A 23,392-nucleotide genomic window follows, 5' to 3' on the forward strand; every position below is an offset into this window, starting at 1 on the left:
CCATCTTCTGGAATCTCACAAGAATGTAATAAACATTGAGTTAAAGGATTTCTCTTTAATAACAACTCATGTCAAGCATTTTTTTTGGTACATTTAGACAACTTAGAATTCCTCTCACGGATTAATATACTTATGGAAACAACCCTTTCACCCAGTGTTAAACTTAAAATGTATGAAAATGGAAGAAAATATAGGGCGATATATGAACATGTTGGGTTTTTGACACAACATTAATAAATGTATCAGCTCATTTAGTCCATTCAGATGGTGCTGGAGGTTTCATTGCTCCTCTTGGTATCCCTCAGTCTTCATGTCATTCAGGCCGAGGTCGTCGTTCTGCTCAAACGTGCGGATGTACTTCTCAATAGTGAGCTCAGGATCTGGATCCGGGGCGTACACGTTCTGCACGTAGCTGTTCCCCGCCGGGTCGTCCAGGATGACGTGGACATCCAGTTCTCCCGCTATAATCCGGTCGATCTTCTCCCCGAACGCGTTCAGCTTCTCCAACCGCTCTGACGTGCCGCTGTCACCGCAGATGAAGGGGTTTTTGGAGACGATCAGGTCCTTGATGTCCATCAGCAGCCCCTCCAGGGTCGTGAACTTGCCGCCGACTGCCGCCATCCCCAGCTCGAACTCCAGCTCCGGGATGGCGATGCCGCACGTCTCCGACTTGAGCACGTCCCGGGTCATGTCCGAGACGTCGGTGAGGTGCAGGGTGATTTTGGTGCCCATATCCTCCGTGCCCCCGCCTGATTTCACCTCGTTGGTCCGGTGTGCACAGCTGTCGCAGTTGGTGGCCATGATGATGACCTCCTTGAAGTGAGGGATATGTACGAGCTTCATGTTGGTGGACGCCGGCGCGTTGCAGTTGGGGCAGTTGGTGTCGAAGGCCAAAACCTCCCCCCTCATGGTCTCCATGTCGTTTCCAGCTGGTTCCTCGTCCAAATCGTCATCGTCGTCTGCCCTTATCCCCAGCTGGATGTCGTGCTGCACCGTCCGCTTGAACATGGTCATAACGAGAGCCTCGTCTCTTTGAGGGGCCACAGGATTCTCCACGAAGCTGTTCCCAGACGGATCCTCAATCACCAGCGTGAACTCGCTCTCCACCTCTTTCAACTTCTTCAGCTTCTGGATGAACTCATCTATCTTCTCAGCCACCTCTGGGTCCGCCGCTCGCCTCACAGTCTGGTCCTGCTCCAAACCAGCAACCGCTCTGTCCAAGAGGCCCTCAACGGTGGAGAGAGCTCCCTTCTGGGTGAAGGGAGGGATCTCAAAATCCAGCTCGGGGATCTTGGTGGTGGCGCTGTCTGCTCTCACCACCTCCCTGTTCAAGTCCTGCTTTGTTTTGACTGTGAGTGTGTAACAGACACCTTGGTCCTGGATGCGACCAGCAGACTGGATCTCAGTGTTGGACCATCTGCATTCATCACAGCTGAACGAGCTGACGATGACCTCTTTGAAGAAAGGGATCTTGGTGAGGAGTATACGTGTCACACCGTTCAGGTGGCAGTTCATACACATACTCTCTATCTCAGTGGGCAGCCAGTCGTCTCCGTCTGCGCTCAGATCCTTGAACAGACTCTCCCCTCGCACGGTTTCCTCCGAGATAAGAGACATGATTCACCGTAGAGTACGTCTCCGTCGGTGGATAAAGCTGTTAAGAGTTGCTCCTGTTTCTCTCAGAGGTGTGTTTCTCTGCTGGAACTTTCTAGACTGAAGCGTCACACCTGAGCACACGTTGTAGGTGATGTGCTCACTAACAGCTTCTTCTTCCGCATCTTCTTCTTCTACGTCAGGGACGCCTGCTGCTGCTGCAGCTGTTGCTGCTGCTGCTGCTGCTGCCCCCCTCAGGTTCTCTACAGTACTGCACAACAATATTGTGGACTTTCTGCTCCACTCAATCATACAGGTGTTTACAAACGTTTTGTTTTTTTAATAGACTATTTATTCATAAGTTGCACTGCACTGTGGCAGAACTCTTATTTAGTTTTTCTGCTTTATTCAACAGTAGATTATTTTTTTCTTCTATTTTATTTTACTCTTTAGAAATCCTATTTATAGATTCAAGATTCAAGCCCTTTATTGTCATTGTGTAGTACAACGAAATTAGATTGTGACAATCCCATAGGCTCTAATGAAAAAATAATACAATAAAAAAAGAGATAGTGCAATATAAATATAAAAGATAATACAATATAAAATATAAAAAAATACAATATGTATATTGTGAGATGACAGTTTTGCCAGAGTGCCCGTCAGATAATTATATAATTATTGCACAGAGTGATCAGCATTATGTTATTGCACATATCCGTAACAGTAGATTTACAGTATTTACATTGCACAAAAGTGACACATTAACAGCAGATTTACATTGCACGTGTTCAACTCAGACAGAGGAGATGTCAGAGTTCAGGAGGTTTATGGCAGTTGGGAAAAAGCTGTTTTTAAGTCTGTTTGTGCGTGTGCGGATTGATCTGAAGCGCTTGCCTGATGGGAGGAGCTTAAACAGGTTGTGTCCGAGATGAGTGCTGTCTTTGATTATGTTTTTGGCACTTCTGATACACAGTATATACTATATATTTATCTTTTTTTATATTGCCCTGTGCTTCTTTTATACCTTGTTCTAAATGCCTCTTTATTTTTTTATGTACAGATTGGAATTATGAATTTTAACTTAAACTTTAAAGCAGCATATACTGTATGTTTGGGTCCGTTTTCTTCCATATCTGGAACAGTTTCAGTTGTGAGGCCAGGGCCGGCTCTGACCAACATCACAATGGTTTAAAAACAAAAACTTGAAGAATAACAGATACTTGCCAGTATAACTAATTTGGTGACAGATGTGATGATTCTCTCTGAACAACTCACTCAGGCTGTCTGAATGTGTTTCTTTGCCACAGTTACCCCTCCATAGTGAAAGGGAATAGCTCCCTCCCCCCAGAGGACCGTCTGCTCCAGTTCCTGGTAGACAACAATGCAGACGTTGAGGAGACGGTGCAGTGTGCCAACTGTGACCAGGAAAGTAACAAAAAGGTATGAATTGACAGACAGACCCACATCAATATTCACATTTATAAAAGTGGAGGTCACCCAGAAATTGGGCCTGCATTTAAAAAAACACTGTTCTCTGAGCAAAGCTTTAGTGACATGATAACATCACAGACAGATATTGAACACAGGTATAAGAAATAAATGTACACAAAGTTTGGAATCACCTGCCACAAAAGCTTGATTGGGTCCAGTCAGACGGAGAGGACTACTCTATATGTTTGAATGGAGAACAAAACGCTATACAATGGTTCAACTACACCGAAAACTGAAAGGGCAGAAAGAGACAAAGATCGATCTGAGCATCAGTTAAAGGAGCATAAAAGGAATAACCAGTCATTGGTAAAAGAAACTGGAAACGTTGCATCAAAATGTGTTCAGATTTAAACAGGAACAGGTTCCTGTTTCAGCGTCAAGAGCACAATAATGCCTATAACAGGCTGAAATTAACAGGTAACATGTTGCTTTAGTAAAGCTCTTCTTTAAACTTCACAATAGAAATAGAAAGTTAGGGTTAGCACTATTGGAATATCAGCTTAACATACTATGGACTGACGAATCACAGTTTAAACCTCTTCAATCTATCACTGAATAGACTGCAGAGGGCCCAAAGAAAAACGTCTTCCCAGAATATTTTGGAGTGCAGTTGCACCGTTTGTGGTTCAATAACGATCTCAGGTCAGACTGACGCTTTATTCTGGACTGGAAAATGAATCCAAAATCCAAGTTCCAACAGTATTCTCCGCTGTCATGCGACACTGTGGGGAAATCGACGAAATGGAAGTTTTAATCATTTAATTCTTCTTCTTTTGGAGCCAAAACTATTTTAAATGTAAATAATACATTTGGTGTCTAAATTATACCGGAAAGAAGAAAAACATCAATATAACAGCTGATTCGAAAGTTTGGAATATCCGTGTATGTAGGAAAGCTGTTGGAGGTTGGAGGTTGGTGACTCACAATAACACAGAGGAAGAGACAAAAAAGTGGACATCAAGTCCCAGAAATCCTGTGCCATAATCCATAAAAGAGAAACCAAAGGTTAAACAGGGATGAATCCAGCTATTTGTGGACAGAACGCTCCTTTATTACTGTAGAAGACAGTTTGTATTTGATTCTAAATCTTTTTGACTTAAGGCAGAGAAGTGTACGTTGCTGAATTAAATGTAGTCATTTAGGATGTTAAAGCCTCTGTGTATAATGTTTTGTGATTATATAATCTCAAATTATGTTGACAGCAAGTTTTTGTTTGAAAAGAAATGAGACAATCTTGGTGAACATTGATTCTGTACATAAATAGGAAATATAAAACCCATTTAAAACAATTAAGCAAATTTTATTTATTAATTCTATTTCTATTTAATTCTCTGTGTTCAAATCACGTGCTGCCACAATGTCTTTTTTTGATACGACCACTTGGGAAACGCTAAAGTCAGACTGTTAAAATTGCTACACACATAGCAGCTTTAAGACAGGTGTATTTTACATCAAATATGGCCTTGTCTAGCTTTAAACAATATAAAATGACATAAGCGTCTCTCTTCTTTTAATTGCATTCTTTTATTCTTTATTTTCTCCGTACAGGAAGCTGGGGTGATGTACTACTGTAACACCTGTAGCCAGCCACTTTGCAGCGCCTGCAGGGACTTGACTCACAAGGCCAGAATGTTTTCCCACCATGAGATTGTGTCCCTGGCCAAACGCTCCAGAGCCAAACACAGGAAGTGCTGTGAGTGCCACCTGTAATTTTCTCCAGAGGAATAACAGGCCAACAAGGCTTTACAACACCGGTGTATTGAAGTCCCTCCTGTGCTCTGCTTAAATGATTAAAGTAGTGTGAAAGGCACGATGTTAACACTTAGCGGTAGACTTTTACCAGCCAGGTTGTGTTTGTTTTCTAAAACCTCTTATGTTTGTATTTCACAAACCGGCTCATTGGAAAAAAACAGAATAACTCTGGCACTCCTGTGGGCTGAGGTTAAAAGGCGTCTTTGTCTCCACAGCTCTCCACGAAGAGCCCTACATCCTGTTCTCAAAAGAAAACAAGTCTATGCTTTGCATCAAGTGCTTCAGAGACATGCAAGTGTGAGTCAATCCAAATTTATGAAGCTTTTCTCTTCTCTTCTTTTCTCTTCTCTTCTTTTATCTTCTCTTCTTTTTTGTATTAATTTCTTCAGTAAGTAGAGGTTTAATTAACATTTTCAAGGCTTATTCACATCCCCCTGTTTTTGACATTCTATTGTGAAGGGTTCAACATATTACAGGAAGATTTTAATTCTTATACACCCCCTCATTTGTTTATTCCAAATCTCCCCTTCACCCATCTTCACCAGAACTGGAAAATTGCCAACAGCTGTGTTTATCCCTTACACATCTTAACGAACTCTCCATGATGAAAGAGCAGTAGTGAAACTAAGCAAAAAAAAAAAGATATAGAAAAGTGAAAAAAGATACATATGAGATGCACCGAGCTTTCCAGTACCTACAATGTATACCGATCCGCGGCAACTGTAAACAGCTCAGAGAAAGTGCTGTGGTGATGTAGTTTAAAGAGCGAGAGAGACACACAGGGTAGGAGGGGAGGTGGATGGGTCCAACAAAAACAAGGCTGTCCTCCAGGAGACTGCAGTTCATGTCCCGTGTGTTATGTTACAGTCAGCTGTTCGTTCCTGTCTCCTGTTCACAATGTCAAGGCACATTTTCACTGTAAAGCATATTAATTTTAAGTCCAAACATGTTGTTTTTTTGTTTCTTTTTTTTTAGTAATACTTTATTGAGTATACACAAGAAAAAAAGGATGGTAGGGAACCCCGTTTCAGAGAGTCATTGAGCACTGAAAGAGGCAATAGGGTCAATTTATGTAGAATTATTTTTAAAAAATCTACCAAAAATCCATCTGGCCCTGGAGGTTTGTTACTTTGCATAGCTTTGATAGATGTTATGACTTCTTCTAAGCTTAGTGGGGGGTCCAGAGCCTCAGTAACTCCAGGGGTCTAAGGTGTGGGCCTCAAGATTTTGAAAAAATGAGGTCATATCGGTGATGCCTTACTGTTCTCTGCTCCACATTAAATGAGGTGTTGTTTGTTTACCACAGGGAGAGCCGGACTCACTGCATTGATATTGAAACGGCTTACATGCAGGGGTGTGAGATGTTGGACCAGGCTGTGCTGGTGAGAGAATCGCGTCTGTTCATCTACACATTTGGCATTATGAATAATTCAAGCACTCTGCAGCGGTGACGATATCGTGAGATGTGATGCAGGTGTACTCAGAATTTGTGTGGCTCATTACAATGTAATTTGAATATATAAACATATAAATGAGGAGTATTTTTAGCAATATTTTCAGCATTGCTGAATTAACCTGGGTCAAATATTTTTGTTATTTCACTGCTCATGTTAGTTTTGCACCATTGCATATGGTTACTTATATGTTAAATTAACATGAGTAAATGGTTCACTTTGGGTGCTATGCCTCAAAATCATTCAAGTGTTTCATAATAGTATTTTAGAAAATAGATTCTCATTGTAATGAGCTTTAAATAGTGTATTTGTACAGCAAAATCGCCTTTGTGAGTTGTGGTAAAGGCTCTGATAAACAAATGTGTGTCAGTGCAGTAGCCTACATGGCCTTTCATTGACAGCGAATCTCCTCCTCCATCTGTAGGTGGTGAAGGAGCTGCAGACTTCGGCGAGAGAGACCATCGTTCTGCTCAGAGCGATGATAGGAGAAGTGTGTCTGAATGTGGAGGAAGAAGAGAGTGCAATCTGTACTCTGTTCAACAGCTTGCAGGTTATATAATGATCCCGGTGTGATAGGTTCTCTCAACTGTTGTTTTTCCCCCTAATCACTCAATGAAAAGAGGAACTCCTGCACACTGACTCGAAACCACTTGTTTCTGTATCCCATTTGTGCCCAAAGACTACGGGCCTTTTTCTCAAACCACCCCCTACACCCTCTCCTTACATACTTCCACTCCGTTTGTGCGTTCGCGTGGAGGGTCCGCCATATAAAGTGCCATCCCAAACCAATTAGCGGGGAGCGGAAGAGGGTTGCTTAACCCTCCAACAGCGACTCTACATCGATTCTGACTTACTGACCACGTGCAACGGCGGTTTGTGTTCGTCATGAAACACGCTCCGTACAAATGTAAATCCGTGCAACTACCTGTACAAACGTAAACTGCTCAAACTAAGATACACATTTAATGTTGTCATGCAGATGTTAACAACGTAAAGGTTATGTTATATTGAGGATCAAATGTCCAGTCTAGAAAACAGTAGACATGTTCATTTGATTGTAAAGTGTTGTACAGTATGTTTAGATCTATAGGGACTTTTGCCAAAACCAAGCAGCAAACGAGAAGATGTATACAAAAAAAATAAATGCCACCAAAGAAACATGGGAGTACATTTTATTTTTTTTAAAGTAGGCCTATTTTAAAAAAAAACATTTGGCAATAAACTTGGCATTAAATGTTATACAGAGTGAATGTAATGAGTTATCTTTTATTATTAGTGCTGTATATAGCAGTTGCCGCTTGATACAAAACCATGGTTACGAAACGTTACGACAGTTTCCGTCGGAGAGAGGGGAGTTTGTCCCAAAGCTTGCCGCTGTATTTATACCCTACACCTTACAGAAGGGTGCTTCATTCAGCTGCGAGTGTGACTACAAATGGAGTTCACTCCGTCACGGAGTGATAGTGGGGAGAATCCGGTTTGAGAAAGGCCCTTTATTTAGTATGATAAGAACATTTGCTCTTGAGTCTTGAAATCTGGTACAGACATACTTTGGGCAATTATCTGAAGCTATAATTTTGACATTTTTAGATCACATGAAAAATCACACTTGACTCAATAATCAAAGTTTGGACAAATGAGGAAAAACACTGACATTGTGTTTATTAAATGTTTTCCATATGACTTTTTTTCATACTGTTTATATATAGAAAAACAGTAGTTCCATCATGTGCCCAAAGACTAGATATAATATGATGATAAAAACTCACTTTTCAGCCAAACGGTTTGACTGATTTTTTAAAATGTCTTCACATGTGTGCCTAGGCAAGCCCAGAGAACACAACATTTCAGTTTTGGGCACAAATGGGATCGGATCAGTCGGATCTTCGTCGGGTCAAAGTGTTTAAAAATGCTCACCATATACATATACAGTGCATTCAGGAAGTATTTAGACCCCTCTATTTTTGTTAAATTATGTTATGTTGCAACCTTATGCTAAAAATGTTTAAATTAATTTCTCCCCCTCATCAATCTACAGTCAATGCTCCATAACGACAATGTTTATCAAATAGAAAAAACTTAAATATCACATTGAAAAGTATTCAAACCCTTTGCTATGACACTTTTACCTCAGGTGCCTCCCATTTCTCTTGATCACCTTTGAGATGTTTCTACACCTTGATTGGAGTTCACCTGTGATCAATTCAATTGATTGGACAGGATTTGGAAAAGCGCACACACCTGTCTATATAAGTACTCACAGCTGACAAGGCACATCAGAGCAAAAACCAAGCCATGTGGTGGAAGGATCAAAATGTTGTCTATTTAAATATAGCTGTGGTCGGAGTCAGCGCACAGCCGTTACACTTTTCATAAATGCTGATTTCCAATAACCTTGCATCTACATGTGATGTATGTGAAATACAACGACACTCCTTCTGATCTCTTTTAATGTTTCCACTAATCATTTTCCCATACATCCCATACATTTTGGGCTTATTAGATTTACTACATCAGGTTTGTTTATAAAGAGTAAATTAAATTGTAAAAAAAACTAAAAAATACATCTTTCTGAAATAAACCTACGTCCTCTACAAATTAACTCTGAAGTCAAAGTTAAAAATAACACTCAAATACCGTCTGACCTCAGTCTGAAATTAGTATGCAGTAAGTTGCTCCATTAACACAGCTTGGCCACTGGAGGTCTCTGTTAACCTATTGATGAAGAGAAGCGTGTATTTTCTTTGCATAATGAACAATCAAAGAGAGCAGACACCACACTGTGGATTTTACACCTGCTTTTCCCCACAATCTTGAAAATTCATTAGCTATTAGAGAGCTCAAGGCCATTTTCACAGCAGTGTAAGGAATAAATGGGTCTGTTTTCTCTGTTTTCACCTGACAGGAAAAACTAGCAGAGAGGAAGAAGATCCTGCTCAAAGCAGCTCAGAGGTAAAAATGAAATATATAAAGATTTACAGTTCATAAATGGAAATGCTTTTGTTGCCTCAAAGCTTGTGTCACAATATTTACCTAATTGAATGCTATTATCCTGCTGTCACAGGGTCACTGATAGTTTTTCCATTGTATCATGCTGCATTGTGCTCAGGGTGATGAATAGCAGCACCCTGTTTGCTCTGGAATAATCTCTCTCCTCACCAAACATATTTCCTTGGGTGATTTTCATTTCAACAAAGCATGGTACTGAATTAAAACCACCTCTGTAGGATTACACATTTCAAAGCCAATGGTTGCTTCTTGTGCCTGGAACCAAATCAATGAAAATATAGCCGACTGAAAAGTATTGGTATACAAATACACAGTATGTACATTATAGACTGTCTGAAGTCCATAATATCAACACCAGCAACTGCTGCAGGAAGACCTAGATGACATTCCCTCGCTTTAAATAAAAACAGAGCACCTTTAAAGGTTCTCTATACAATATCCAGAGCATTAATATATCAGCAAACAACTGTTTGCTATGTAAAGATATAGAGGAGTGATGTCTACCTGAGCAGAGAATGAAGTCACTCTCCCTCTGTGTGAGTTGTAATCAGAGATTCTCTGTGCTTTGTTGACATAGCTCACGGCTGCCGCTCTGCACTGCTCTCATACGGCGGTTACAGCTGATACCGCCGTCCCGACCGACGGCAGTGTTGCCTTTGTTTTCACTGTTAGCGCCGTTAGCACCGTTAGCACCGTTAGCTACGAGCCACCGGCTCAACTGTCGCCATGTTGAGAGCCATGCGGAGGCAATAGAAATGCTCCAAATCTTGCATTTAGCACCTTCAACACCTGCTATCTGAACTATAGAAAAATTAGCAACTTGTGTCTGTCGCAGCAGTAACGTAAGGTAGTTATTGGACAACATCAACATACATATTACCCAGCAATCATCATTACATATACTGTACTGTATATGACAAAAATAGCAAATAAAATAAAATTTTATTTATAATTTAAAATACATTTTTACAGTTTATTTATAGTTTTTCTAGGTTATGTAGAATAAATATTTTACAAAGAAAAAAATAAAACCATGATGGAGATGGGTTTGTCTTTTCGAGGGCACATTAAGTTTATGAGTTTTTCTTTGAATACAGGCGGTATCGGATCATAACTTTCTTTTTTGTTTCACCATGTTACTTACTTTACAGCTGCTTTGCTTGTGCAGAAACAAAACTGTAAAGTGATACAAATTAAGACATTACGTAGCAAAAACAGGATAATGACATCCTCCCAAACCATTAATTTAACATCAACTCACAAGTAGCCAGGCACTTAAATAATTAAAAATCTTCCCCACTGCGATCATTAAAGTTTGATTTAATGTCATCCAAGGCTTGCAACTAATTAGTCTCTAAGATGAAATTATTGCACATCAGTCAAATTTTATGTAAGATGAATGACTATAATCACTGAAATATATTGTATATAAAACATAAACAGACATTAAGTGTGTGTTTTATCTCTTTCTCTACACTGTGAATCTGCAAACCACACATGAAAATATCTGAATGATTTCTGAGCACTTTATTTTTTCAGTGTGCGCTCCGTGTGTGCGTGTGATTGAATGAGAACAATTTTGTGCATGTGAGTGTGTCGGGTTGCACTCTGTGGGGATCTTTAATGAGATTTTTTGTGTCCTTCATCTCTCTCTCTCTCTCTCCACTGCCTGGAAGCCGTCCAGTGGCCGGGTTCCCGGAAGCGTGTTAAAGGCTATTTATGTCAGGCTTTGTGTGTCCGGCCCTGCGTCTGTGTGCATGTGTGTGTTTGTTACCGATGGAGAAGACAGATAGATTAGCTTCTGGAAATATGCTGTGTGTGGCTGCACGTCCTCAGCTGAATCGTCTGAGTGTCCTGGCAGGCGCGGATGTGAAGGTGTAGTGTTACATGTTTGTGTGTGTGTGTTTGTGTGTTTGCAGTCAACACGAGGAGAAGGAGAAAGCTCTAAAGGAGCAGCTCTCACACCTTACTGCACTCCTCCCAACCCTCCAGGTACAGTAAGATAAATCACACCATAAATCTGAGGGGATGTGGGGTGATTAATGGAGTAGGAAAGAAAAAGAAAAAAGTTCTAATACACACATTTATGTTCAGGTTTTGGACTTTTCTTTAATCTTGAATTGTTTGCATAATAATCCAACCATTTGGGGCCTTTCACAGTAATTAAAATTAAACCATTTGAAAAGTTTATTGGGGAAATCGCTCTCTGGTGGAACTGCTAAACAACTTATGGACATCTGAAACACGACAAGAAGCACAAACTAGATTTTTTTGTTTTTGTTTTTGTGTACATCTGGGTATCTGGAGTGTCTACCAACACACAAACTGTGAAATAAGACAACCCAGTCAGTTTTTTGTGGGCTGTATAGATCAGAAAACATGTGACTTCAACAAGCCATTCAGATTTGGCTCCCCTTCCTATATGTCAGCTGCAGGCTCATTACAATACACCACCTCCCCATCTGAGTATCTCCACACACGGGTTGAGAACTACCTTTGCAAAGGTGCGCCATATTTTTCTCACAAGCCAATCAGAGTTGACTGGGCTTTTTCAGGAGGGGCTCTTAAAGAGACAGGCGCTAAAACGGAGCGTTTCAGACAGAGGGTCAATACACGTATATTCAGACAGTATGAGAAAAATAATGTGTTTTTTGAACATTAAAGCATGTAAACATGTACTGGTAGAAACCCAAAATACAAATATGAACCTGAAAATGAACATAATACAGTATGTCTCCTATAATCTTTACCAGTGCATTGTATTTTATAAGCTTATCATGTGTCTAGAAAAAAAGTAAATCCAGTTGCCAGTAGTGGAGTAGAAGTATAATGTAGCATAAAATGAAAATGCTCAAGTAAAATACTCTGCAAAACTGTAGTAAATGTTGTTACTTCCCACCACTGCCTGTAATTACACGCCCATTTATAAAAGTTATACTTTTATAAATGGGCTATAAATGATGATTCTGATCATATTGCATTTAGATTTAGATGAATTTACCACCATTTAACAGAGGAGGGAACAGGTCGTTGTTTTGTAAGTCACAAGTAAGTCTCAAATCTTTGCACTCAAGTTCCAACTCAAGACAGGCAAGTCCCGAGTCCTAAACTTTGAGTTTTGAGTGCTAAACAAGTCATAATGAGCTTCTCACCAAATGTAATGCCATTTTAACAACAGAGTAACTGGCGCCAACTGTAACGTAGCGTTAGTTCGTCATATTGATTGGCAAATTGATTGGATGCTGTCGGATTGGTTCAAACAAAGTGGATCTGGGGAATTAAGTGAAAGATAATCAAATGAAAGTCCCGATAAAATTCACCAAAAATAAAGAGTCCAGAGGTCAACAAAACAAAAACACTTTTCGGGGATTCAGCAATAAACAATAAAAGATAGAAATTCAGTTTGTTCAGTTCAGTTCAGTTTTTTCCCCTGCGAGTGAATACTCTTCCCAAACAAATCAATAAAGGTAAATAAACCCAACGTCTCCGATGCTGTCAGAGCTATGTATGTCTGCTACCGGGGCAGTTGGTCGTCTTCGTGCACACACTTTTTAAATAACGTACTTATTTCAAATCGTTGGGCTTGGGGGAAAGTATCAAGTATTTTCAAGTCAAAAGGCTCAAGTCCAATTGAAGTCACGGGTCACTGGAGTTAAAGTCCAAGTCGATTTGTAAGTCTTTTTTTTATTTTGTCAAGTCAAGTCTAAAGTCATCAAATTTTTGACTCACGTCTGACTCGAGTCACATGACTTGGACTCGAGTCCACACCTCTGCCATTTAACCAATTTCACTCTGTTGGTGTCACATATTCTATGCAGCTTGTTTGAAATCTATCCTTAAAGGGGATATATCATGCCCATTTTCAGGTTCATACTTGTATTTTAAGTTTCTACTAGAACAAGTTTACATGTTTTGACATTATTTTTCTCATACTGTCTGTCTGAATATACGTGTATTCACCCTCTGTCTGAAACGCTCCGTTTTAGCACCTGTCTCTTTAAGAACCCCTTTAAGAATATGCCTGCATGTGACATAGGAAGGGGGGGCAAATCTGAATGGCTTGTTGAATCACATGTTTTCTGATCTAGACAGCCCACAAAAAACTGACTGGGTTGTCTTATTTCACAGTGTGTGGGTTGGTAGGCACTCCAGATACCCAGATGTATGTGCACAAGCACTGAAAAAGCAAATTTTTAATGATATGTCCCCTTTAATCTCTGATGTTTTCAGGTGCACCTCGTCACCTGTTCGGCCTTCCTCAGCTCCGCCAACAAGTTTGAGTTTTTGGACATGGGCTACGTGAGTACAGCCACATAAACTATGAACTATGTTTTATTATTATTGCATTCCTTGAGAATTTTATCAAATATGAATTTAGAGATGCAGTGCTGCAATACAAGACATATGTGGGTTTCTAAAACCATCCCGTCTCCTGTACATACATTATAAAGAGCTTAAAGTGCATTCTGAGGACGTTTTCTTGACTGGACTGGTCTGTAAATGGAGGCTGTCCATAATATGTCATCGAGGTGAAACGGGTCACTGAATCACAAGCGGATGTTCTTGCTTACACAGCAACTGATGGAGAGGCTGAAGAGGATTGTAAAACTCCCTCATCGACTGAGACCAGTGCAGAGCAGCAAAGTGAGTAGGAACTCCCTTCATGCAGAGCTGGAAAAGGTTACATCCAGAATACAATCCACTGCAGCGTTCTGATTAGTTGTTCCACTTGTTCCCCAATGCAGTTTCACCTCTTTCTCCTCTGCGGCCCTAAAGCCCACAACCAATTTTTCTTGTGAGAGAGTTGAGTTCAGTGCCTTCCAGAGGGAGCTTTAGTCATTTATTCACTTATTTATCAGGGACAGGACACATCAGTTAACATCAATATGATGTAAAAGTGCCAGATTTAGCCAAAAGCAGACAAAACAACATCAAGAACATAAAGGAGAATAGTAAAGCAAACCTAGTGAAACCCATTTCCATACACATACCAGCACACATGACAATCAGGATTTACAATAACAAACAAGACTAAACATCTGAAACAACTACAAAACTATAGTCTTACAAGTAAAAACTACAGTATAAGTTTACAGTAACTAATAAAAGGAAAGCAGAAATCCATAACAGACAACAAACCTTCATCAAAGCTATAGAGTAGGTTAATTCAATATTTATATCAACTAATGAAAACAATACTAAAGCAGGAACATACAGATGGACGACAAATTGACTGTGAGGGCCACAACATATGAGACATACATATATCTTTCATACTCATCAAAACATTCATGTATAGAGGACGGAACCTGCAAAAAATCAAAATTAAATAACTCAATAAATAAATAAATATGCCATTAAATGTACCAAAAATAATAAAAAAAATAAATGTAGGCAGTAATAAATTGACAAAATAAAAATAATAATTATATTTCTGTTTAAATTTGCTTCTTTATCTATTTACCCTATCTATCTACTCTTCTATTTAATTTTCCCTTTTATTTATTTATTTTTATTTACTTTTAAATTTGTTTATTTATTTTTGCATTTTTATTTATTTTTATTCATGATTAAATTTATGTATTTATTTATGCATTTATGTATGCATATACTGTATGTATTTATTTATGCATGATTTTCCCTTAGCATTTCTCCCCTATTTATTTCCTCAAATGTATTTATCTCTGTAATCTTTTCTTTATAAATTAATCTTTTTACATTTCTTTATGCATTTCTGCTTCATTATGTATATGAGGGGTCTGTCATTCAACGTGTGTCATGGGCTCAAATTTTCACTTATTGGTTGATTGACATCAGCGTGCATGGATCGACTTTATGCTAGCTAACTGTCTGCTTATCAACTTCATTCCCGGTTATTGCTCAATAGTATAATGGGTATGGTAGTGTTTTTCCTTTTCTTTTTAGTCTTGTTTATTTTTCTTTTAAATGTTGATAATGACAATACTAATGATGATGGCTATTATTATATTTCTTAGGTTGCTATTGTTACTAATATAATTTTTTATTTGGCTCGGTTTGGGAGTGCTTTTTTCTGTTTTTCATACAAACAATATAGAATAATATGGCATAAATACATGCCCATATTATATTTCAAACTCTTTTTGAATGAATACAGAACTAAGTGACCTTATCTCTGTCTTCAATTAGATCAACACAGACTTCAGAAGTGAGTTTGCCCGCTGTCTGGAGCCCTTACTGCTGCTGGGTCAGCGCTGCCCTCCTTCTGTTGCCGGATCTATAAGTGTTGCAGCAAGGTGAGATCATTTACATATTTACAATCATGTTTTGAAGTAAATTCTTTGATTCATGGGAAGCCAGTGCAAAGCTCTGAGAATGTGGGGTGATGTGTTCTACTTTCCTGTCTCTAGTGAGGACTCTGGCAGCACCGCTCTGAAAGAGTTGTAGTTGTCTGATTGATTTTTTACAGAGACCTCTAAAGACACTGTTACAATAATCAAGTCTACTAAAGACAAAGGCATGTACAAGTTTCTCTAAGCCTTGCTGAGACATGAGTCCTTTAGGTCGAGCTATATTTTTAAGGTGGTAGTAGGCTGATTTTGTAATCCTGTTGGTGTGGATTTTGAAATTTAGGCCTGAGTCCAGAGAGATTTCTGACATGATTTGAGGTTTTAAACATTCGGGCTTGTAGATGAGCACTGACATTCGTTTGTTCCTTTTTTGGCACCAAAAATAATCATTTCAGTTTCATCCTTATTTAATTGGAGAAAATTCTGGCACATCCAATCGCTGATTTGTTCTATGCACTTGTTCAGCGAGTGCATTGGTCCATAATCATCTGAGTTTATTGTGGCATCTTTTAGATTCTTCCGAGAAAGCATAAAATCTGGGCAGAACATTTCAAACTTGTGAAGAATCCAAACTCCAAATCCCCAAATGGTTTACAAGTACAGATGGTAGACAGCTATGACTGCAGCGAGAGGAAAGGAGGCGCCATGCTGAGTCCCACTATGGAAGATATTCTGTCTATCTGTGAGGCCTTTACACTGACGTGTTTATGTAACTCACCTTGTTGCATGGGGGGTGGGGAGTGGGAAAGAGGCAGTCAATCCTGTTTTAGAAAGCTCTGGTTCACAACAAATAACACGATAAGGTGGATGAATGAGATGGATGGATATGATTTGTTTTACTTCAACGTCAAGTGTTGCATTGAATTTAGTCGCAGAAAACCCCCAAATCTGACACCATATAGTCTTTTAACTTCATAGATTTCTTTGAGAATTACATCAAATCAGCATTAAAGACAACCTGTATTCAAACACCCATCACTGTCTTTTTTTCCTGTGCTTCACGTCACGTACAGATATGTGTACTGTGATTTTTTTCCACATCAGCGTCCCCCCCCTCAACTGTTCACAGGTCCTTAAGCCCACCCACTAATGCCAACATACTGACAACTCACCCTTCCATCTTGCTGAGCGGCCTGCCAGTGCAAGATGCAAAGCGGTCCGTGATTGTTGGCCGGCCGACTGGCACTATTTTTATCGTAATTTCACAGAACTCTCCGGGATTCATCTGGAAGTTGGAATGCAGGAGAGGTCGGGCCACTTTGTTCCAGGCCGCTAATGTCACAGCTTTAGCACAAGTCTTTAATTGGCGTCAGTGATGGGAGGACACAGGATGACATGTGTATGGCAGAGAGAAAGAGAGAGAGAGAGAGAGGGACACATGTTTTAGACAGGTCCACTGTTGCATCAACACTGAAGGAAGGAGTAAGAGCCCACCAGACTCCAGGTAAATTTATATGTATTTTAGTATTTTCAAGTCATTGCAGTTTATTCTCTTGTATAGAGTGGAGTGTCCTGAGTCTGTGCCTTTTGTTGTTGAATTTCTGGAATAGTTATGGTGATTGTAGGTCCAAGCAAATGTGTTTTACTGACTGAATAGGGTCAGAGGCAGAGTCATACCCTGGCTTTCTGCTCTCTTTTGTGAATGTCTGTTGATGCCATTGACACTCTAAGATAACAGTCGTTACACGAGGTGCTCGACTTTCAAGTCCACTACACTTCAGTCCACAGACGGAGGAAGAAATTAGCTTTTCCTCACCGTATGGTAGCTCAGAAAGACGCCCACATGGTGTATTGTGTTACCCGGTGCGACTCAATGTGTTGTTGTGTCTGATACATCTTCAATTGTCGTCTGAAAGCTCCTTCCTCCACTTGTGAGCCGCTAACGCAGGATGCAAACCGGGCAGGGTTTGGTGGACGGCCAGCTGGCTGGAACCTATTTGTATTCTAATTTCACACAACAGAAGTGAAGTTGTACAGCCTTGTTCTCTCATGCACCCAATTCAATTCCTTTAATTGGCTGTGTTGGGACACAGTCTGGATGCTCAGAGGATATTCGTATGGCAGCGCGTGAGGGATGTATTCACACCTTGGCTACTGTAGAATGGCTTCAGGGCAGATAGGCATGAAGCCAAGACTCTGGTCCCACCAGGACCCTGATAAATGTATGTTTATCTAAAGTTGTCTGGATATGTGCTTCGCATACATACTTTCACACTCCTGGTGAAGGTGATGGTAGAGAGATGTGAGTGTGTGCGAATGTATTGATGTACTTCACATGATATATAACCTTCATAATCCAGGTTGTCTCGTTGAGATCAAGATCTCTTTTGGAAGAGTGACCCATAGATTGTATATAAGAAGTGGACGTAGTCACCATGACGTCACCCATTGGTTTGTGGATTGCTGTTTTGAAGCCTTGAGTTCGGCATTTTGTGCCATCGCCATCTTGTTTTTTTGCAACCAGAAGTGACACAAGAGGGTGGAACTAAGAACAACCGAATGCTGAATAAGACATTTAGGTGACTAAAAATGTTATAATTAACTTTCATAAACTGAAAACACAATGTGAAAGGGTTAAAGTTGTAAGATTTAAACACAGACAACTCCCAGACCGGAGAACGCCGTGGTAGCGACCTGTCAATCACAAGGTAGCCACACCCTTAAGCATACCCTGCTTTATGGTCTATTTGACTCTAAATGGGACCATAATTTACTAAATGAACATCATGCTGTATTGAAGAAGACTTGAAACTAGCGATTGAGACCATAAACTCATGTTTACAATGTTTACTGAGGTAATAAATCAAGTGAGAAGTAGGGTCATTTTCTCATAGACTTCTATACAATCAGACTTCTTTTTGCAACCAGAGGAGTCGCCCCCTGCTGGCTGTTAGAAAGAATGCAAGTTTAAGGCACTTCTACATTGGCTTCACATTTCAGACCCGGAGGTTGCCCACTAGAGGTCGCCAAGTAAAGAAAAAACAAACATAGCCAAACAAAAAAAAAGAACAAATACATAACCAGACGAACAAAAGAGCATATAAAGAACAGTTCCTTCTGGGGTGTATCCTTTTTCTGACCTGATTGATTTTCTCCTGAAAAAGCTTTGTGTGGTTACTTTTAAACACGGACATATTCAAAAATGAAGTCAGCTGACCACCACGAGTTACTGCTGAGCTTTGTCCAACATTTTTCAACAAAGTGGAGAATTTAGAAATAAATGTCAAGCAACTCAACAATAAGTTAAATGTTGCATTTTATTCAAAAGCTGGAGCTGCTCCGAGGTCAGCAGCAGAATGTGTATCTCACATGAGAATCAGTTTTATTGGCTGAGGAAGTTACTACACAATACAGAACAACATTGAATGATTGTGAAAGTAAAGCAGAAAATATGTCTTGATATATAAGATAGTGTGTAGAAAAACTACACAAAGTTGTGTATAAATCTTAGTAGAATACAAAGTCAAAATTGTGAGTAGGTTGTAATGATGGAAATTCTGCAGCAGGGTGTTTTGCATACAGTATGCACACAATTCCCAACTGATTGCAATGATAGAAAGCTTTGGGAGCCAGCAACCGCAAAATATTTATTAAGGATACAGCACTGAGTTCTGAGTGTTCTGAATAGTGCAAGCTGTACATGTAGGCTACTATATTTATATAACATCTATTCAGTCAGAACAGAGCTGCAAAGAGGTCAATGTATTTAATATGAGGCTGTAGTCCTCCTGTGGTAGAACACACAGGGGTTAGCTAGATGTCTTGTTTATTGCTGAATATTTCCTGCTCACTTCAGGCACCAGTCCCCCCTCTCCATGTCTTGCCGCTCCCCGTCTCTCAGTGAGATGCCGCTGGGCTCGGTGTGCGGGCGAAGGCCCACTTGTCATCGCAACATCTGCACAAAGGTCCTCCTGGCTGAGGGGAGGGAGACGCCCTTCACCGAGCACTGCCGCAACTATGAGAACACATACAGGGTGAGTGAGGTGATGCTTTTACCCTGAAAAACATCCAAACAAGACTTAAAGGACCCTATTTTCCCATGTTTTTGTGTAAAAGTGACTAATGGGGACAACAATTTTTGAAATTGGTCCAGTATTGAGGGAGAGCGCTGCAGACGGCAGCCGCTAAACGGGCTGCAATGTAATCGGGCAATTCCGCACCGTCAATGTATGTCCACTAAAAGTGCTGATTTTTGCCACTGAAAGGCTCAGCTTGTTACTGTAAGTGTCTGACAACTTTATGGAAAGGGCCCTAGAGAGGAATAAAACATTTTCCTTACCTTTCACTTGATCCGGTCTGTTTGTTATTGTGTGTCTCGCTCGGAGAAGACTCGTTGTGAAATGTTGCGTTGCCTCCATCATCATCTAAATATTCAGCCAAGACATTGAAAAACTTTTAGATAACACTGAGCTACGCTTCCTATAGTCCAAGACAAAAACTCTGACAATACCGACACTCCTCTCTCCACTCTCACGCACATTTCCACTGTTGTCTTCCGGCTACAAGTCACATGACACAATAACAAACAGAAAGCGAAAGGTAAGAAAAACGTTGAATTTCTCTGTAGGGTCCTTTCCGTAATGTTGCCATAATGTAGCCTATCGGTGGCAAAGACAAGTACTTTTATTGGACGTACATTGACGGTGAAGAGTTGCCCCAAGCAATTCAATGCATCGTCATACAACGGTTTGTAGGATATCTTACGAAAAAGTTATTCCTCCTTTTTTGTTCGTTTTCCTACTAATGTCCTGCAATACGTCAGTTTCCACTTGTTAAATACACACAGTCTTATCAAAATAAACTTCTGTCTTCACAGTAAACAACTTACTTAGGTTTAGGCAATAAAACTACTTAGTTACGTTTAGGAAAATATCGACTTGGATACGATTAAGCAACAAAACTAGTTAGTTAGGCTTGAAAAAAGATCGACCATGTTAGGATTAGGCAACAAAATGACTTAGTTAGGTTTAGGAAAAGATCGTGGATGGGTTATAATAACTCTGGAAGTGGTGTTACTTAAGTACATAACTTACGTGACAAATAAATCAACGTTGACTTCCTGTTTCCCACGGGACATGAACAGCGGACTCCTGGGTGAAAGTCTGGTGTTTTTTGACTCGCCCATACACCCGACCTTCTCCCAATACCGAATTTGCCGCTAATACAGTATATTTCCTTGGGTCCCCAGTAATACACCCGCCAAGTGTGAAGTCGATCGGTTGAACGGTACTCAAAATACGCGAATAACACACAGAGGGACAGACAGGCAGACAGATCCCTTGCTTTATTAGATTAACAAGAAGTGCTTCATGTTTTAAGATATTTTAATAGTTTTATGTCTATAGTTTATAAATCTCCTGTATTTGGATCCACCTTCGTTAAAACTCCTGCAACAGCTTCTCTTCCTGGATGAGGATCCATCTCTGATCCTCACAGTGAAACAAAGCAAAGGCGGCAGCATGAAGTCCTCTGGGATCTCAAGCTGTCTGGTGGACAACAAGGTTTTCACGCTCAGATGCGCTTCCCCTGGCATCTCTACACACATCAGATCTCTGCTGCTTTAAAGACACTGAAGCCCCTCTTGAGTGTTATGTCTCTCGCACTATATATAATGTATACTGTATGTGCGTTTACAGACTCTGCAGACAGAGATTCAGAATCTGAAGGACCAGGTCCAGGAGCTGCACCGAGATCTGACCAAGCATCACTCCATCATCAACACAGATCAGATGGGAGAGATCATGGACAGATCGCTGCACATCGACAGCCAGATCGCTTCGCAGCACTCCACCGTGGAAACCATGAGAGTCATGTTTGAAGAGGTGCGGCAAGTGATGCCTTGATGATGACCTTTAGCGTGTACCTTCCCCTGCCAGACAAAAAAAAAACATTTGTCCTCAGTCAGTACCTCTAGCTGAATACTAACAAGCTACAGTAGCTCTCACCCATTGTTATAAATGTGAACTGCTAGGAGTGCAAACAGAGAGAAAAGAAAAGAAGCAAATGTCAAAGTATCCCATGAGTCGAATGACTGCAGAATCAACTCACCACTTTCTCCTCACAGATCTGGGACGAGACTTTTCAGAGGGTCTCTAATGAGCAGGAGATCTATGAAGGTTTGTCTTCAACATTTAAAATGCATCGCTCAAATGTTTATCTCTTTAATATTTTATATTTCAATCCTTTTATTTTAATTTCATTTTCTCCGTTTACTGATTCCAGCCCAGCTTCATGACCTGATGCAGCTGAAGCAGGAGAACTCTTACCTGACCACGATTACCAGACAGATCAGCCCGTACATCCTGTCCATTGCCAAAGTCAAACAGAGGCTCGAGCCCAGGTGTGGTATTCAGAGGATATATTACCCCCATATTGTCCATCTGCTGCCATATTGGTTGACTGATGACAGTGATTGGAAGGAAATGGAAGATACCAGTATCGGAAATGCGTCTTAAAATGCCTAAAATTTGGGATCAGGTTTCGCCAGTCTACGCACCGATCTGATACCATAATTTATTAACCCAGAAAGAAATCCACTTGTTTAACTGGAAATCGCTTCTTCTTCGCCGCTCCAAAACAGTAGGCTTCACTGAGCTGTCACCTGTATGTATCATGGTTGCCACTGGCAACTACTGTTTTAAAGCAGCAAAGAAGAACTGATTGCAGGTAGTTTGTCACGTGAAGATACAAACAACAACAGTGGAGAGTATAATGGTAACCGTATTCAAAGTGAGGAAAATGTCAGCCATTTGCCAGTATTTCACAGTGGAAAATTCAACAAGCTGTTTAATAATAATAATAATAATAATAATAATATTAATATTAATAACTATTCTATTAACTATTTTTTTTATCACTCTGGTATCGGAGCGGTACTCGGTATCGGCCGATAACGCAAGCCCAGGTATCGGAATCGGTATCGGGAAGGGAAAAATGGTATTGGAACGTTTCTACTCCAAAGCAGCTCTGATGTGAAGTACCACTCCATAAAGCATGGGGGAGTGTATGTAAAGAAAACAACAGCAACAAAAAATGTTGTATGACTTGTAATGTAATTTTTAGGAGACAGGGCTGCTGGTAAACAAAATGTAATGCGTAACATCACCAAACAAAGTCAGTGTTGGCTTTTCCTCACTTTTTTGTTTTCCTTTTAAAAATGACATCCAACTAAAGTGGAGTTAAACATTAAAGGATGAGGCTTAGTAAATTAAATTATTTTCAGCAAATCCCATGAAAAGACCAAAAACAAATAGTGAATTATTTATTCTCTGTGTATCTTCTTCCTCTGTGTCATAGAGCTCCATTGTTGTCCAAAAACCATTAAAAACACATCAGTTGCCAGTTGCACTGGGTGACATGTTCCTTCATTACCATGAACACACACACACAAGCACACACGGTAGTTTATCTTAACTCAATTCCACATACAGCGTTCTGCTGCAGTAAATACTCACTGGAGCTGCAAATTTGTATTAATCTTCAGCTGAAAGTAGTCCCCAACATATGCACTATTTACTCCTGTTTGCATGATGTTTGTGAAATCTACAGTGACCAGCTGTTTTAGGAAATTCCTAGGAGCATTTTTTTTTACAAATGAAAATATGTATTTGGGAGCTGTTTTTAAAGATTGACATCTTCAGTGGGAGCACATGGACTTGAGGCTGAGTGCCACAGACAGAGTGGGGGAGTTGGGAAATGTTGTTCTTCCCGTGGGTTTTGTTGACAATAAGAAAAATGCAGAATAACACCATGGCTTGTTCT

The 23,392-nt window shown here is 40.1% G+C and overlaps 2 protein-coding genes across 4 annotated transcripts in view; one reads left to right on the plus strand and one right to left on the minus strand.

Moving 5' to 3' along the window:
- The window catches only part of rnf207a (ring finger protein 207a), a 28,854-nt gene that overhangs the window by 3,573 nt on the left and 1,889 nt on the right, over positions 1–23,392 (plus strand). For all 3 annotated transcript variants that reach the window (XM_037778994.1, XM_037779003.1, XM_037779010.1), the window contains exons 2-15: positions 2,904–3,036; positions 4,636–4,780; positions 5,055–5,136; positions 6,146–6,221; positions 6,718–6,843; positions 9,199–9,245; positions 11,222–11,294; positions 13,533–13,601; positions 13,878–13,946; positions 15,471–15,577; positions 19,428–19,605; positions 21,268–21,453; positions 21,696–21,747; positions 21,854–21,971. In XM_037778994.1, the coding sequence (XP_037634922.1) occupies positions 2,904–3,036; positions 4,636–4,780; positions 5,055–5,136; positions 6,146–6,221; positions 6,718–6,843; positions 9,199–9,245; positions 11,222–11,294; positions 13,533–13,601; positions 13,878–13,946; positions 15,471–15,577; positions 19,428–19,605; positions 21,268–21,453; positions 21,696–21,747; positions 21,854–21,971 (1,461 nt within the window). The remainder of the gene's footprint in view (positions 1–2,903; positions 3,037–4,635; positions 4,781–5,054; positions 5,137–6,145; positions 6,222–6,717; positions 6,844–9,198; positions 9,246–11,221; positions 11,295–13,532; positions 13,602–13,877; positions 13,947–15,470; positions 15,578–19,427; positions 19,606–21,267; positions 21,454–21,695; positions 21,748–21,853; positions 21,972–23,392) is intronic.
- zpr1 (ZPR1 zinc finger) lies at positions 36–21,211 on the minus strand. Its single transcript, XM_037779023.1, has 3 exons — positions 21,200–21,211; positions 16,733–16,738; positions 36–1,713 (listed from the first exon to the last, which is right to left on the minus strand). Exon 3 carries the CDS (start codon positions 1,615–1,617, stop codon positions 280–282), a length of 1,338 nt encoding a protein of 445 aa, XP_037634951.1. The 5' UTR covers positions 1,618–1,713; positions 16,733–16,738; positions 21,200–21,211; the 3' UTR covers positions 36–279.

This window comes from Sebastes umbrosus, chromosome 1 (genome assembly GCF_015220745.1).
Source record: "Sebastes umbrosus isolate fSebUmb1 chromosome 1, fSebUmb1.pri, whole genome shotgun sequence".
Classification (NCBI taxonomy): Eukaryota; Metazoa; Chordata; class Actinopteri; order Perciformes; family Sebastidae; genus Sebastes; species Sebastes umbrosus.

What these genes read in the sequence shown, in the direction of transcription:
- zpr1 (XM_037779023.1), bottom strand. Translation starts at nt 1,617, where the DNA reads ATGTCTCTTATCTCGGAGGAAACCGTGCGAGGGGAGAGTCTGTTCAAG.